The 17691-nt window shown below is 36.4% G+C and overlaps 1 protein-coding gene across 2 annotated transcripts in view; it reads right to left on the bottom strand.

Moving 5' to 3' along the window:
- Positions 1–17691, bottom strand: part of LOC149788479 (uncharacterized) — a 77914-nt gene that overhangs the window by 23768 nt on the left and 36455 nt on the right. For both annotated transcript variants that reach the window (XR_016424154.1, XM_089974466.1), the window contains exons 4-5: positions 11855–11995; positions 827–872 (exon numbers count right to left, since the gene is read on the bottom strand). Coding sequence is in view for 1 of the 2 variants with exons in the window: in XM_089974466.1 (XP_089830592.1) it covers positions 827–872; positions 11855–11995 (187 nt within the window). In the remaining variant the exon portion in view is untranslated. The remainder of the gene's footprint in view (positions 1–826; positions 873–11854; positions 11996–17691) is intronic.

Genomic DNA, 17691 nt, shown 5'->3' with positions numbered 1-17691 from the left:
ACTTCAGGCTGAACATGTCTGCTGCCCAGGCCCTCTAGACTGAGGAAACATATAGGCAGCTTGGCAGCAAACAAGTCTCCCAAGGGAGTTTCCCAAAGCTGAAACAGTAAGTCTGCTACGGATCTGTGAAGTGACTATTAGAAAGGGACTATCTTCCCTTTCCTTGACAGTCTGCCAAAATTCTCTTCCTCTCGGAAATGTATGTGATTAGCATGAGGATTTGTTTGTTCATCATTGCTGTGCATATTGACAGAAACATCTGCACTCTTGACTGTTTTTATTGCTAAACTAATTATAAAGGGTCAAAATTTTTATTGGTTTTCCCATTTAACACACTGTTCCACCAAGTTAGTCTCATCATCCAACATGTGCTCTCCTGACCTTTCATAGTAACCAATCCAAACTGAACACATGGTACACAGGAAAAATAACAAAATGTTTCACCACTACATAAGGACAACATTCTGCTTATTGTAAACACTGAAAAATATATAACAGCATATTCTTAAAAAAATCTGGAAAATTCTTATTTGTATCCATGATTTCACCCTCCAAGTATTTAAAATTTTGGAGGACATTTTAAATTGGAGGACGATTTGTATTACTTCATGTCCTTGATGCAATCCTGGAAATGTTATCTACCACATGTCGGAATATTTAATGTGTGTGCGTGTGTGCATGTGTGTATTAGATTTGGAATTTTAGAGTAGTTTTAAAAATATTTTTTTCATATCGCTACAATGTCTGCAGTGTGGCAGTCGAAAACCAGCAGAGCTAAAGAAAAAAAAGATTACTGCATGGTATGCAAATCAAATTTTGTTATTACCTTCTGGTGCATTTTCTGCTCTTGACGGTACATCTTCATGATTGGGCTGCAAAAGAGAAATTTCAAAATTACTGAAATGATCTAATTTTTGTAGGGTGTATGTGTGTGTGTGTTTTGGATTTTTAACATGGCTTTAACAGTTTTTCAGTCATATTGCTACAATGTCTGCAGTGTGACATTTATAGTGATGTCTTGCACTAGGGCATCATGTGGCAGACGTGTAGCATGATGTCCCCACCCAGTTACATTATCCTAACAACAGGCCAACCAGTCCTAACACTAACCTCTTAATGCTGAGCACCAAGCGTGGCATCTGCTAGTATCATTTTTATCAGTCATTAGTATGGCATGGCTGGGGTTTGAACCCACAACCTCCCACATCTGACATAGGCGCTCTAAATATATGGCCACCGGAGCGATCATTGTGGTGTGCAAAGCATTTCTCTAAAAAGAAATTGATGTTCTACTGGGCAAAAAGAAAATTCATGAATTTTTTAAAACATTTCTTCCTTTTAAATGTCTTGTGTTGAAACCATTTCTGATATTCTTCAGCAATAAATTTTCTTTTCAAATTAGCTGCTGTGGTGCACATTCTAAATGTCAGCTTGGCATCATTTTCATTTAGAACAAAGCAAACATCATTAGAAGTTTTCTGCTGAAAACCCGATGTCTTCACGATCATCCATTGAGGGAGAGTAGTGACAAGATTTTTAAGGCATCTTGGCCGCCATAATGGATGAATAAGTGGCACCATTTTCATTTAGGACCAATATGTATCATTAAAAAAAGTCTATTGTTGAAAACCCATTGTTGATGAACTATCCACTTGGAAGGAGTAGAGATAACAATTTTCAGAACAGCCAACATGGCAGCCATACTGAGGGTAATCAAATTTCATTACGGGCCACCTAAATACCATAAGAGCACTTCTGATCAAAAATCCCATGTCAAAACGAATTTCCATTCAAAAGCTGTAAAAGCTAGACTTTCAAGATGGCCACATATTGGACATTAGATCAACACCATTTTAATTTAGGATTAACAAAACATTAGCATTCTGTTAGTGAAATGACCATGGTGATATGACCATTCATTCAGGAGAAGGAGTGATATTTTTAAGTTGGCCACTGTGACAGACATATTAGACGTAAGAATGGTATCATTTTCATTTAAGACCAACCAGACATCACACAGGTCTTCTGGTGAAAACACTATGTCAATATGACTTTCCATTTAAGAGGCATAGTGATTACAAGATTTGCTGTGGCAGCAATACTGGACCTCACTGAACACCATTTAGGACATCAGAAAAAAACCTTTTGGTGAAAACCCTATGACAATGAGATACACCTTTCCATTCAGGAGAAGAAGTGTTAAGATTTTGAAGATAACTGCTGTTGCAGCCATATTGGGCATCAGATTGGCACCATCTTCATTTAGGACCACCCCAACATCATGAAAAGTCCTTTAGTGAAAATCCATCTTGATATGTAGCAGTAGCATGAGTGTGTGTGTATGATTTGGGTTTTTAACGTAGCTATATAAAATATCAGTCATATTGCAACAATGTATGCAGTGTGACAGTTTATAGTGATGTCTATCACTGAGGCATCATGCCACAGACATGTAGCATGATGTCCCACCCAGTCACATTATCCTGACACCAGGCCAACCAGTCCTAACACCAACTTCTTGATGCTGAGCGCCAAGCTAGGCAGCTGTTAGTACCATTTTTGTAAGTCTTTGGTATGACTCGGCCGAGGATCAAACCCATGCCCTCCCGCATCTGAGGCAGATGCTCTAACCACTAGGTCAAATCAGCACCATTTTCACTTCAAACCAAACAGACACCATAAAAGTATTTTTCTGAAAACCCTGTGTTGATAAGACCATCCATTCAGTATAAGTAGTGATAAGATTTTCAAGCCAGCTATGGTGTGGCCATGTTGGATGCAAAAGCAACTCCATTTTCATTTAGGCTCAACTAGACCAGGAATTAATGTGTGTATAAAGTTTCATCGCAATCCTGCAAGTGGTTTAGAAGGAGAAGTAATAAGAAAATTTCCCCAACAGATGGATGAACAATGGACAATGACAAAAAGGTCATCCCTTAAGCTCTACTGGTTTATAACCAGTACAGCTAAAAATCCAGTAAGCCCATCTAGTTGATGACCAGCAGAACAAATACTTACTTGAAAATAAAGAAAGAGATGTCTATTACAGACTGAAAGAGACTGATAGCTTTAGAAGAAAATTATTCTTTACCAACCACGGATTGCTTCTCCCAAAAGTATCATAATATACTGTAAATAAACAAGAGAAGAACTGTGGTAAAACTTTTTCTATAATAGTATCCACTACCAAACATGCAAAACTTCTTACCATTTTATTTCAGTATTTGCATAGTACAATAGGTTTCTTATGGATCATTGCCATCTCACCTCGTCTGCATGGGTTTGAGTCTCAGGTTTGGTGAATGTGGGTATGTGAGAAAGCTTGCCAGTAGCTTCTCATAGGTCAGTGGTTCTTTCCGGAGTTTTCCCCGTTTTCTTCATCCACCATTAATACTTGCGGCCATGTACATGTGAAGCCTATCTTGTGCTGAAAAATGGCTTTAAACCCTACAAAAACTATTGGTTTCAAATCGTCTGGTCCAGACTCACCTGACCTGCCACAAGTGCCTTCATTCAAGAGAAAAATGCCATTTAAATTGACAGTCCCAAGCTTCAAGTTTAAAGTCACGGCACTTTCTTGTTATATTTTACCACAGGAAACCAGTCAGTGGTTGACCCTGGGAATTAGCTACAAAGGACAACATGTAATCAACTGCTATAAAATCATACAGTCTGGTCATGGAATGCAAGTCTAGCCCAACTCCATGCTTTTGTTAAATTAGTACAGTATAGATGAAGATATTTCCTCAATGCATATAAAATCACTGTGAATTACTGTACCTGAGAAAGCATTAACATATGGTGTGAGCAGATGGACGAATGCATATAAAGATGGTCACACACACAGATGCCAGAGTGGTCACCAAGTCAAGCTTCTGCCAAAAATAGGTTCACAAAAACAACAGTCCATCAATTGGACTGACTCTCCACTGTCCAAAAACAATTGCAAGAAAGACAAGATAAATTCATTTCTTCTTTTAATTGCTGTGTCTGCGATATTTCAAAATTAGCCACTATGGAAGACATATTGGATCTAAGATTAAAACTATTTTCATTTAGGACACAGTAGACTCCATTAGAGGACTTTTTATAAACACCCAATGTTGATATCACCATGCATCGTTTTCAATGTTGATATCACCATACATTTAGAATTAGTTTGTGGCAGCATATGTGAGGTCAGTACTACACCTGTCACAAAAAAATATTGTTTCCAATGACAATCTGCATATCTTTATGCTTTGTACCATTAAAAAATTAAAAATTGTCATCTGTGCCTGTTTTGAGCTTTTAAAAACTACCAAATCAGAACATTTTGTAACCCTCTATTATACCATTGATTAATGTAATGTGTATTTTTTGTGGAGTATAAAACTAATTTAATCACTTAATAGTTTTCCATCACTGTTGCATGGCTTTGTCGTTTTCATGTTAAAGAAACCTTGCCTGTTCGGTGAGAATACATCCTCCCACTGAGTGGAGAGTTGTCAACAAGATATTGTCCACTCATACACCTTGCATGCCCAAGCAAAAGAGAGTCATCTTTTTCAACAGAGAATAATGCCGGGATATCAAAGGGGGTGAGAGGAAAGTATTTGGCAGTAATAAAGATTAAGTATTGCATAATTAAAATTTTCCACCCACCCATCTAAAGCTACATTTTTACAGCAGCAATAACTTGCCCATCACATTGCATAGCTGAATTTGTCAGTTATACTAGTAGGCTGTTGTGTTAAAGTGATCAAAACCAGAGAAACATTGAATGTACCCACCAATGTTAGGAGAGATCCGCTTTACACAGTGTTCGCATTTTTCTGGTCATGTTGTGCTGCAACTATGGGTCCCATAGAAAAAAATTAAAATGCCTGCGCTTGTGCTAAAACAAAAGTGGAGGCAGAAGGAAAAGGAATTATGGGATCGCCAATTGCTGCCTTAAGTGATTAAGATAGGCAGCCACAGCTCAAACCTCATGGGATTTTTAGTATCATAAAAGGAGGTTTCTAATGATAAGGGAATGATAAGCTTATCTGACTTGGGTGACAATTCACCAAGAAACAGTTGAAGCTGAATATCAACAGAACCCTTAAGAGGAAAGAAAGGATGGAGGCATTAATTCATACAGCCCCAGCACTGTTAATGTGTTATCAGTATCACCATGCTGTGTCTAGCTGCTTGTGCCCCAGAGTTTTTACCTGTTTGAAACATTTTGAAAACATCATGCACATGCATTCACTCTTACCTTAATTTCTCTTCTTATATTCAACAAAAATCCATGAAATTTTCACCAATTATTCCAAATGAATTTGTCTACACAGTGATGCATTTTTTTCCCTATTTGTCCAAGTCTTTCACAACTTATTAATACAATATTTACAAAATTATATGCAACCTTTATAGAACTATCATGTCATCAGCCCAAATTTCATTGAAATAAACAGGAAAATTTAATCTGATGTGGTTTGAAACATTTTGCACATAAATTTACTTGGCATTGTTCACATCCAGTTGTTGGTTCAGATTGAACTTTGTTCAGTGAGCACAATTTGTAGGGTTATTTTCTTTGGCATGACCACTGGCCAATGTTGACCTTGCTGAATTGGGGGTTGAACGTCTACTTCTCTTTTCCTTTTACCTACAAATCCTCCAAGTAGTTGATGTGCAAGATTCATTCTAAACTCCAACTGGGTTCTATCTCTTTCTCTCTTGTTTTTGGTGACGATATGGTTCGGCGATTCTTTCATCAGCAAATATGAATTTACTATTGAAATGTCGAAAAGGATAAAAACACCAGATACTTCCACCATTTCAAGGACTTTCTATCAGTGCTGTCTATCCGCATGGTCTACACCATTCATGTATATGTTGTACAGTTTGACTGGGAGTGGACATGGAATATCCTTGAAAGTACCATCTTTCTGCTTCCAGCTAACAGATATGTCCTCACTGTCACAGTTGGTATACAGTATAATGATATTCTTCTTGTCACACCAAACTGTAACTCTCATGTGTCCTTTCTGTTTAATTATGCTTTAGCCCTGCTCCTTCAGCTTTACTTTGTGTAATCCAAATGGAAGATCCTTTCGATTTGATTGAACTGTTCCGCAGCCATACGTACCTTTTTGTCAAAGCTGAAGAAACTAGTCTGGAGAGGTAAAAAAAAAGAACTGTTGGTGTAGACATGGTGTCCAAGACAAAGCAAAGGTTCCATCAAATCTAGAACCTTTTGTCCAAGATTCAATTCTGGATTGTTGTCAGTCCTTCCAGTATAAACCCGAAAGTCCCCAACGTATCCATTATGAGGATCCACTCGAACCCAAACTTTGATGCCTCTCTTGGTCAGTTTTTGAGGCACATACTGCAGCCCTGTCGATGTGGGTTGTATTCTACTGCATGTGTTGCGAATATGCTCCAATACAGGTTGAATGTGGGCCAGTTTGTCATGACCAGGTGTTCTTCGAGGTAGGTTGTTGCTGGTATCAGTCACATGAAAATATTTCTGTAGATTTTCGAATCTTGCATGACTAAATTTCAGTTCAATGCAGGAAGGATGGAAACGTTTGTCCTTATGCCAATACATATCTTGGGCTGGTTCTGGAAGGTTTCCGACATTAGCCCCAATCAGAGCTTTTATCTCGTCTGGTGTTCTTGGATACCACGTTTTGTTTGGTGATACCAAGATGCATCATCATCAAAAATCACACTTACATCCGCCATAATTTATGATTTTTCATGAACAGAACACATGTAGTGAAACTGCTCTCAGTTAGTAACATTTGGTTTCTGAACAATTCAAGTTTGCACAAAGGGAGGTAAAATCATTTCTGATTGGTTTAATATTGGTCTCATTCATGGATAAAACCCATTTGTAACCAATAAGAGATGTTGTATCTAACACACATTCACCACAACTGGAGAGGAATGGCCACTGAATGCAATAAAAAACTAGAACTATAGACAGGATCGGCCACTGAATGCAGAAACCGGATCAGGTGTACAGACGGAATTGGGGCAGAATGAGTTAAGATAGAAATATAGTGCTCTCATTTGGCAAAAAAGCTTGATCATTACCTGAAAAGATTCAACTGAGACTGGGGATCTCCTTAGGAAGTGGAGCTACCAAAAGAAACAGACTTTTGCTAAAAATTACAGTTCACCAATGAAAGAAAGCTCATTCATAATTCCCCTTTTAACTGATGTTATGAAAATAAAATCAATCCTGTGAGGTAATATCTGGGCTGATCTACGAACAGGTGTAGAAATTTGTTGAACCATGGTCACGATGCCACAGTGAGGCTATGAGACTGGTATGGGCAGAGGAAGTTCTAACTCTATGCAAAACTCCAGCATCCCAAGTGGGAGTTGCCAGAGTAAAAGAATGCTGTTTTGCGTTGCTTACAGGTGTAATAACACATTAAGAAAAGCCTGTGGACAACATTTGTTTTCTTTTCCAAAAGATAAAGACATAAAGAAAGTATGGATACATTATTACAAGTGAGTTGATTTCAAAGCAACATCATACAACACTCTGTGCTGGTTACATTTCTCAAAGGAATGTTATGAGAGAGATCCTGAAAAAATGGCAGCTTTAGGAAACGCATGTGCTAGGCCGAAACTAAAAGTTGGCGCTGTTCCAGGCATACCACTGGATATTTTAAAACCTGAGAAAAGTGTTAAAATGTCTGAGTTCCAAAAGTAGGCAGAAAGCTGAGTAAGTGACCACAAAATGCAACAATCAATTCACAGATCTTTTATTTACACCAGCAGTGCTGAAAAATAATCTGATAGCTCAACACCCAGGGCCCCTCTGATTTAAGTTCGGCCCCATCCTGTATTCCAAGTGAGGTGCCTGTCAGGCTTGTCGAAACAAAAATTGTCTGCCTGATGAAACTTGGATCACGCTGGTGAAATGAGTAAATGTATTTTCAAGATGTTGACATACTTCCCTCAGCACGACACAATCTAAATCAAGTCAGCACTGACCTAGGTGAAATTGAGATCTGATTTTAATCAAACTGAAGCTTTGCTAAATATAACATTCTAAATCTGTCATGTTTCGAGAAAACACAAATTTTCAGTAATCTTTAAAAAAAAAAAAAAATTACAACAAATGTTTTTTTCTTCAGTCTATGCCTATTACATGTAGTATGTATAAACAGTAATCTATAATGATTGGAACTGATGTAAAACTATCCCTTGGGCAGTTTAAATATCAGCAATTAAAAGAAAAGAGGTCAAAATTTCACATTAATGGGCTGACAATAGAAATTAGGGGGAGGAGACTATTCACCCAACCCCCTTGCGCCAACATGCGAGTGTTCATGGGACATGCCTTTTCTCCCTGCGATATGCCTTATTTTCACCCCAGGACAAGCCCCTTTTCCATATTCTGATCAGCTCTGGCTCAACTGCAAAATAGCTAAAGTACGCAAACAATAAAGCCAGTGTGACTAATTAACAGTTAATCCTTATCCTTGCATTTGTTAAAAGAACTGCCCTTCGGACATACTTCAAAGAAACCATGTTTTTACAATGCCATTACTTCATTTTAACAGTTCAAATCTGCAGTAACAAGTTACCATTCATGTGGCATCTGTTTCTCCCATGTTTTATGCCCCACCTTATTTCTCTAGGTTTAAGTCTTAATGCATGTAACACTGTTTACTGAATAAAATATTTATTCTGAATTAGTTCTTATGGAGCGCATATACTGCATGGTATATTTTGTTTTATTCCTTGTTTTAATTTAATCATGGTAATTAAACTTTACATACGGTACAGGAATGTCAGGTGTTAACTGGCAAGTTTCTTTGGTGGAAATGGAGATGCAATTTTGTTTGGAGAGAAAATTTCACAGCATTCACAGTGACCATTTATTTAAGCTAATTGGTGACAATTTTATTTTTTTAATTTTTTTTTACTATAGTACTGTTGTAGTTGTTTAAAAACATCTGAAATTTACAAGAATAATGTTTAATCATGATGTTCTATTTACTGAAGAAAAAACCTGTCGTGATATTAATTATTTCGTCCAGTGTCAGATTTAGACACGCGTGTGTTTGTGATTTAGATTTTTGAAGTAGCTTTAACAATTCTTCAGTCATATCGCTACTATGTCTGTAGTGTGGCAGTTTAGACAGAGCAAGGCCCTAAGCTATGGGAAGCTGTAGAGGCCCTATTTGGTATAAAATAAAATTGAGAAGCCCCTTCAGACTGAGTTCAGACAGTGAGGGCCTAAGCTGAAGCTTGTTTAGCTTATGCCTAAATCTGGCACTGATTTCATCACTACAATATTCACAAGTGATAAAATAGAATATGGCATCTGTGGACTGCATACGTTATATCTATTTATGTATGGTTTGGAACGGTTTTTTCTTCTGAGAAATGAAAATTGCCAGACAAAATATAATAATCTGGACTTCTCTGCGAAAAATTGGGAGATATTACAAGATCAGGATGTAGATGAGGAAATATCCCCAAAATCTGGAGGCTTTTCTCCTGGTTTGAGAGTTGACAGGTATGAAAAGTCAATGCTTGTGAAATTTCAGTCAGGGCCTGAGTTTATTTAAGTCACCAGCCCGAGGCCTGTGCCTAAAATAAGTACAGTACATAAACTATTACATCAGACAGCAGATTCAACTTCTGAATGGCAAATCAAGACATTGTGGAAGCATCTAAATGAGCTGAACCCTCCCAAGAACAGCTGTCTTCCCTTAGACTTAAGCAAAATGATGATATAGCAGCATCTGTACAAGACATTGTGGAAATGTTCAACAATTTCTTCATAAGCATCTCCAGTAACAGTATTCAGAACCAGACTAACATCCCAACTGAACCTATGTTCTTATATTATTTATAAGAGCTAAAATTCCTGATGATAATTATTTTTCAATAGCTGATGTTAGTGAAGCTGATGTTTTTGATATGCTGATTAAGGTGAACATTAATAAATCCTTTGGACTGAATGGTATTGGTCCTTGAATTCTTAAAATTGCTGCACTAGCAATAACAAAATCATAAACTTAAATATGAGTGGTAATTTTCCAGAAACAGTGAAATTTGCAACAATTATGCCTGTTTTTAAGAAATGAGAAAATGAGGATCCAGGGAATTACAGACCAATATCAATTTTACCTGTATTGCCAAAATTATTTGAAAAGCATGCAGCCAACCAGGTCTATACATTTTTTTAAACACTATTTCATAAAGTACAATCAGGATTTAGAAAGTACCACTCGTGCCAAACAGAACTTACCAAATTAATTGATCTTTGAATGAAGGAAATGGATAATGGACATATGACTGGGATTGTTATCCTTGACTTCAAGAAAGTTTTTGATCTTGTTGATTATGAAATTCTGCTGCAAAGGTTGAACTGTTACAGGTTTGATAATCCTTCTTTAAACTGTTTTAGATCATACCTAAACTAAAGGTCTCAACAAGTAAGCATTTGCAATATTAGCTCTTAAACTTGCACTATTCATCCAGGGGTCCCTCAAGGATCAGTTTTAGGCCCTCTCCTCTTCCTTATCTATATCAATGATCTACCATTAAATAATGAATCCACAAATAGAGATTTGTTTGTAGATGATGCAACCTTGTACACATCTAGTTCTGATACAGAAGTTATCCAAATGAGATTAAAATCTAGAGTCCAAAACTGAGCACAACAAAATAGGATGGTAATTTATGAAGGTAAAACTTCTGTGGGACATGCTTCCGCTACATGTAAAATCTGCTGAAAATATTATGTATCTTCTTCTAACAGAAAATGGAATTTAGTATTTTAATACTAAACTTGTGAAAATAAACAGTAATTGTTGCTATCTTCATATAATATGCATTGTTATATTCTCCTTAAGAGGGCCTCAAGAAAGAAAAGTCCTCGACTAATGAGTCGCTCTCTATAAATAAAGCATTATTATTATTATTATTATTTTTACATAAATTTAAGCACTAATGTTTACAGGAAATGGGGTCAACCATGTTGTGATGGCATTTTGGGCTTCACAATGGTTGAGTTCTCCTATTTGATGATTACGGCCAGATGTAATTGTCAAGATCATAAACTGGTCAGCATTATCTAAATATAGATTATGTGGATTAACACTGCAAGAAATTAACTTTTTCAAAGCAGGGTACCAGACAAAGACTGAAAAATCATGAGACAGTACATATATCACTTCCTTATAAACAAGGCATTTTGTCTACTCTACAAGTTTCATTTGCATAATCAAATTGCAGTACTGTACAATTGGCAAAAAGGATTAAATAACTACAAAACTGACATGTCACATGTAAATGGAGAATTATTACTTTACAAGAAAAAGTAAGTTATTTGACTTGACAGATACGGAAGAAGTTCAAAAGTTCTTGCCAAAAATTGTTCGAAAAACTAAATTAAACAACATCATAGATAAGAAGAATATTCAGCAGCAGTGGGAAAATGAAGTAATTGGAAACAGAATTAATCAAAATGCCAAGCAATGTATGTACCAAGATTTATAGGATGTTTTTGAATGGTTTCGCAATGTGCATGACATCAATACCATAAGAGCAAGAACTATTAATGTGTGTTCACTTGAAACAGAAAAGTCTGTTCTTAAGACAAGAACCTTTTAATAATTAATGTTACTTTTAAATGAAGATGCTAAATGATTTGAAGTTACATGTAGCTTTCATAAAACTTATACTTCTCACAAACAGTGTTCCCCTATGGAAAGGACTCCTGCCTTGTATGGCCACTTTTCCAGTGCAGAATGGGTGGCTGTACATGAGGGGGACCACAGTACTTACATTTTTTAAACTGATTTTTTAAATTTTAATGACAGTTAATCTTGTGGAGTATCACACTTACATAAGTTGATTCTGAACTTGTGGATGATTCCCTGTTTTTGCTGACTGGGTCTGATGGTACACAAGTTCCACTCAGCACTTTTTCTTGACCAGGGGATTGGTAGCAACTTCGCATAACTTCACGTAAAAGTTCTTCTCCAGCCTACAAAAAAGAAATATGTTCCTGATGGTTTTCATAAAGATATGCAAGAAGGTTTATTTACAGTGATCTTTGTGAAATTCTTGGCCACTATCTTTTTAGTGTTATGAACAAGAAATGTATCAGTAAAACAGAGATCCCCATTGCCAACCAGGGACATTAGGGGACGGGGGTAAAAATTAGAGAAATTTTTTAAAAAAATTATGGAAATTACCGCAGTGAAGAAAAATTCTAAGTGAACACCAGAATACTGATAAAATCAGTTCAAAGCGTTAAGAAACATGCCTATGAAAGTTATAATACCCAAATGAATTACTGTTTACAGTACACTGCTCTAACTTCTCTTCAAATTGTCCCTCAAAGATCACTGCGCAGCAAGCACACTGGTTTGCCTGCCTGTTCATTCTTTGTACCAGCAAGGATGATAAAGAACCTGAGCCCAGGTTTGGCCTGAATTCAGTTCAGTTCTTCCTATCAGGCTGAAAATTCTTTCTGAATCCACAACTGAAAGGGGATACATAAGATCCGAGGCTAGCTTTGCAAGGTGATGGCATTTGCACGCTCCATCCAAATCTTTTATCTGCACCATTTTCCTCCATGTTACATCAATCCTCTATGCAGCATCAAGAAAAGATAATGACGTATCCATCTGAAATTTGAAGAACTTGGTCCTCTTTCTCAAAATTTGGAAATCTGCTGGTGAAAAACCTGACTCAGTCTTTCCTTAGTTTGCAGAACTTATGCATTCATCGAAAGCTTGCTGCTTAGTGGGAATTTCTTGGAAGACATAATTGCATGCCTCCCTGAAAATACGCCTAACCTCTGCATGAAATGTAGAAATTTGATCTGTCGTAAGACTTCCTTTTCCTCTTTCATCTGTCACATATTTTCTTGCCTCTTGCCTAATCACCAATCCAGTACTCAATTTCCTTCTATTTGACTTCTTCATATAGTCCACAGTTAACCAACTGCTAACCTTAACAAAAACATCAGGTTTTAGGAAACATGCTTACAGATTTGCCAGAACCCCATGTAGTCACTTTCTGAGGACATGAATCTTTGGAACATCCAGCTGAAGAGCAAGATTTGATTTTTATAAAGATTGGAAGTGTGTGAGCCAAAAAAAGGCAATACAGTCTGGACATGCTACCAGTGGATGAATCATATGACACTTCCGGAAAAGTAACTCCTATTCAAAAATCTGGTTCTAAGGATGATGCTGATAACTACCGACCAATCTCAATACTACCAAACTTGTCAAAATTGATTGAAAAACATGTCCACGACTCATTCATGTCATATTTAACCAAACACTTGCTGTTATGTAATCAGTCGGGTTTGTTACAGAAACATTCGTATGAGACTGCCTTGATCAGCCTAGTTGATAAATGGCTTCAAGCACTTGATCAAGGTTGAATAATAGGATATGTATTTGTAGATTTCAGGAAAGCTTTTGATATGGTGGATCATGAAATCCTTTTGAAGAAGCTGAAAATTTACCAATGTGATGAAAGCACAGTTAGATGGTTTACTTCATACGTAAGTGTGAGAACACAACATGTATAAATAATGAACCTGGAACAATTAGTTACGGAGTACCAGAAGGCTCAATTCTAGATCCATTACTGTTTATTTTATTTATTAATGACCTACCACTTACTATGGGACTCAATATCATCTACTGATCTCTATGCAGATGACACAACATTGTCAGACATCCAAAACACAAAGTATGCACAAGAAATTTCTTTACAGGATGCCCTAAACAAACTGGACAACTGGTGCACATGCAATGGCATGGTGGTAAATACTTATCTTGATATGACAAAAAAGAACAAATCTTGATGGTGATAAACTTCGTCTGACATGGAAGGATAAAAATTTGCAAATGTTCTGTCATGAGAGTCTACTCTGTGTTTTGGAAGATAATGACCTAACAGGGACTGAACATATTAAACATATCAGTAAAAAAGTTAATTCAAGTTTATAGCTTCGCAGTAGGATGAGACATTTTCTCCCTGAAAGGTACAGAGAACTATTTTATAACAGTTACATCTTCAAATGAGCATTTGGGCTAATATCAATTCAGAAAGAAAGCAAGGAAAATTTAGCTGGTAAGTTAAAAATATTACCTATTAAAGACCAAATCCATTTTAGAAAAGCCTCATGTATAAGGGCCTCAAGGTAGATTAGTTATTAGCTAATTGTATTATACCCTCTTTCAATAGTCCTTATTATTATTATTATTAATAGAAAAATAGTTTTGAGTGGCTCCCACTGTTCCAGCAAGTAATTGATACTTTCTATAAGGAACGACCATCTTGTGGGGCCCTGCTGCAAAATCTTTTGAATTTTAGTGCCACATTCTACCTGAAACTGTATTAATTCTTGCTGATGTTCTGATCTTTTGTCCTAATAAAAGAAAATATCAACAAGAATCGCTTTTTATGTCAATGGACAGTTCCTTTGTGGCATCAACGTTGAGAAAATGGCATGGGCAGACATGCATGAATGTTCAAGGATTGGGGGTGGGGAATATATGCCACTACTCCCTTGTTGCAGCCAGTTATGATAGCGGCATTGTCCAAGTTGAATGCTATACAGCGCTCTGCTATGGTATATCCCAGTGCTTGATTACATCAACAAGGAAGTTAAAGATATTATCCCCTGTGGAAACTTTGTTGCATGACAACGCACAGAAGCTCTGTCATCAATTGCCCTACATTTGGATTGAAATTCCTTGCAACGACAGTATACAGGTGGCTTACTCTGCTGTCATGGCTTCCATCAGTTGCATCAGAAAAGGGGGACATCTGTATTCTCTCCACTTGCTCCTCAACAGAATGATTGACCATGCACTTTATCATATCTATCGTCTTAGGCCTGGCTCATGAATATGTCTTAGTGATCTTCGAATCAGGAAACATTGTCTTGAAAAGATATGTAGCATGGTCACTTAATGGCTAATGAGAGATTGTGCTCTGCAATGAAGCATGACCAAAATGCTTCAATTTTTAAGTGACTCTTACATGGTCCCCTTCAGGTGTAGATTTTAAATAGCTGTTATGGGGGGGGGGGGGGGGCTAATGTCTCCAGGATTTTTGCATAACCTGTATGCTTTCTGGAAGAAATGTCTTCAAATATCTCTCCCACCATGAGCAACGGAGAAATCCATACTGCAGATTGTGCAATATACATGGCTGTTACCAATGTGTGACGATTTTTATGAAACGAAGGCTTTTAAATATTCTTTGCTAACCTGTGTCCTTTTCTTGCTCTCTGTTGGCTTACAGTCGGACACTTTAAAGCAAAATGAAGTGTTCCGGGTGATGGCGTGAAACTAATCACATGACATGAATTACTGAAAAAGTATGGGAAAGACCGAAACAGTTCTGAGTATGTGCCAGAAACTGATCTTATGTCGCAAATTACTAATTTGGTTCTAAGACCCCGTATGTGGCCAACACCAATAATATGGATATGTGTAATAAAAGTATGACACAGGACCAGTATAGCGAATGACAGAAAAGACTAGAATGGACCCAAAAAATTCTGAAATTATATTCCAGAATCTGATCATATGTTAAGAAACATTGTCTGGTTAGTTCGTATTAAAAACTGATTTTTTTCCATGGAGGCATGAGGTGTGAACAGGGTCAGCAGCTCAGGATATTCACACCCAATTCGGGGCATCTCTATAGCTACATAATAACAGCGGGTGATGTGTTACTGGAATGAAAATGATATTTGTGGAATGGGATGTGACCCGATGAGAGAGGATGGATGGACATGGACAACACTATATACCCCATGTATGTCCACATCTTCAATAGTCCTTCCCACAATCAATGTCATATAAAAACTGAAACCATATTAGCCATTTGACTAATGAAAGAATGAATACTAGTCTGACAGGAAACTGACTTGTCTTGGGATAGTGGACTAACACTAACTTTGAGCCCTGAAAGAATTCATACATAAATCTTTATTTCTGAACAAGGATATAAAAAAATCTATCAATATCATGCCATTTGGAATGTTCTACACAGCAAATCTAAAAGCCATTATTTTTTTAATAATCCTCAATGAACAATGACAGTTTGAAATAGCAGCAAAACTGTTCTGGCCATACTAATCAGTGCACAGCTTAAGTACACAGTATCAAGTACATTACGGGTACAGACTGCTAATACAATTCTGTAATGTTTTGGATTTGCAAAAATACAGGCACAGAGAACTAATACAATTCCGTGATGTTTTAGACTTGCAAAACTTACGGGTACAAACAGCTAATACAATTCTGTAATGTTTTAGATTTGCAAAACTAGGGGTACAGACAGCTAATACAATTCTGTAATGTTTTAGATTTGCAAAACTATGGGTACAGACGGCTGATACAATTCTGTAATGTTTTAGATTAGAAAATCTATGGGTACAGACAGCTAATACAATTCTGTAATGTTCTAGATTTGCAAAACTACGGGTTCAGACAGCTAATACAATTCTGTAATGTTTCAGTTTTGCAATATTACCATACTCTTGTGGAAAGACCAACAAACATAACTACATCCCATGTATGATATCAGAGTAAACTTGAGAAAATATGAAAATTATATGCTATTTACATCTTTATATCCAGCAGTACATGTGTGACAACAATGATAAAGTGAAAATAGTTTCAAGTTCAAGACATTTATTATGAATCATTTACATACATACTAAACCCTAGAGAGGTCCAAAGCATAATTATTGCTAATATAAGTGGTGAAATGCATAATTTGAGAATAAAAAGTGTCATATAATTCAAAATTACAAGAGACTATGAAAAATGTACTTCTATTTTTGCTACTAACCTGGACTTGCAGCTGGTTAAAATTCTTGTCACAAAATGGGCAAAATCCAGGTTGATTAGTACCAGCATACAAACCAGAACAAAATATTTCTATACAACACAGGCTACATGTCTAACTTTTGCTGCATGATTATTAAGTCCACAAATTATGAAATGAACATTATGTATGTACTCAGTCTTAGTTCTCTATTACATCACTCTCTTATTCTTCATTTCTAAGTTTGCAAAGCACTGCTGATTAGTCCTTTTCTTGATCTGACATGTTTTGAAGTTTAAAAAGATCCCTCTCCTCTAGTATTTTTCAATATAACATCCAAGAGTCACATGATAAAGCCTAAACATCTGGCGCCATGTTTTAAAAGTATAGACTGGTCCGCTACTGAAAAATATTATCAAAATATAATGAATATGTGAATGAAACCATCTGGATTTGTTCTGAAAATGCGTCATTTCAAGGTTGATATAAATAGAATGTTAAGGATAGCATATGTAGGTCTAGGCAAGCCAAATGTACTTTTATGCTACAGTTATTCATCAGTCTTCTCTTTTTTAAATATTTTAAAATTTATATGATGTGTAGGATTAAAAAGAGCTAAAAAAAACTTTACTGGTTTTTTTATTATTTTTTTATAATGTACACCCAATGTGTAATCAATATACTGATAAGCATAAAATGTAATTAGGTGGTTAAAGTTGAATGATTACGCAAAAAAGGTAATGGATGGCATTCATGAATTACCCACAAGTAGACTTCTGAAAAATATAACTTATGCCTACAACTGCTTTCAGCTAATTAACAATATTTATTCTTTTAAATACAGTACATAATCTTAAACCAATGGTTGGT

The sequence above is a fragment of the Sinohyriopsis cumingii genome, chromosome 11, assembly GCF_028554795.1.
Source record: "Sinohyriopsis cumingii isolate HCF-2022 chromosome 11, ASM2855479v2, whole genome shotgun sequence".
In the NCBI taxonomy this organism is placed as follows: Eukaryota; Metazoa; Mollusca; class Bivalvia; order Unionida; family Unionidae; genus Sinohyriopsis; species Sinohyriopsis cumingii.
This window is presented reverse-complemented; position numbering and strand designations above follow the sequence as displayed.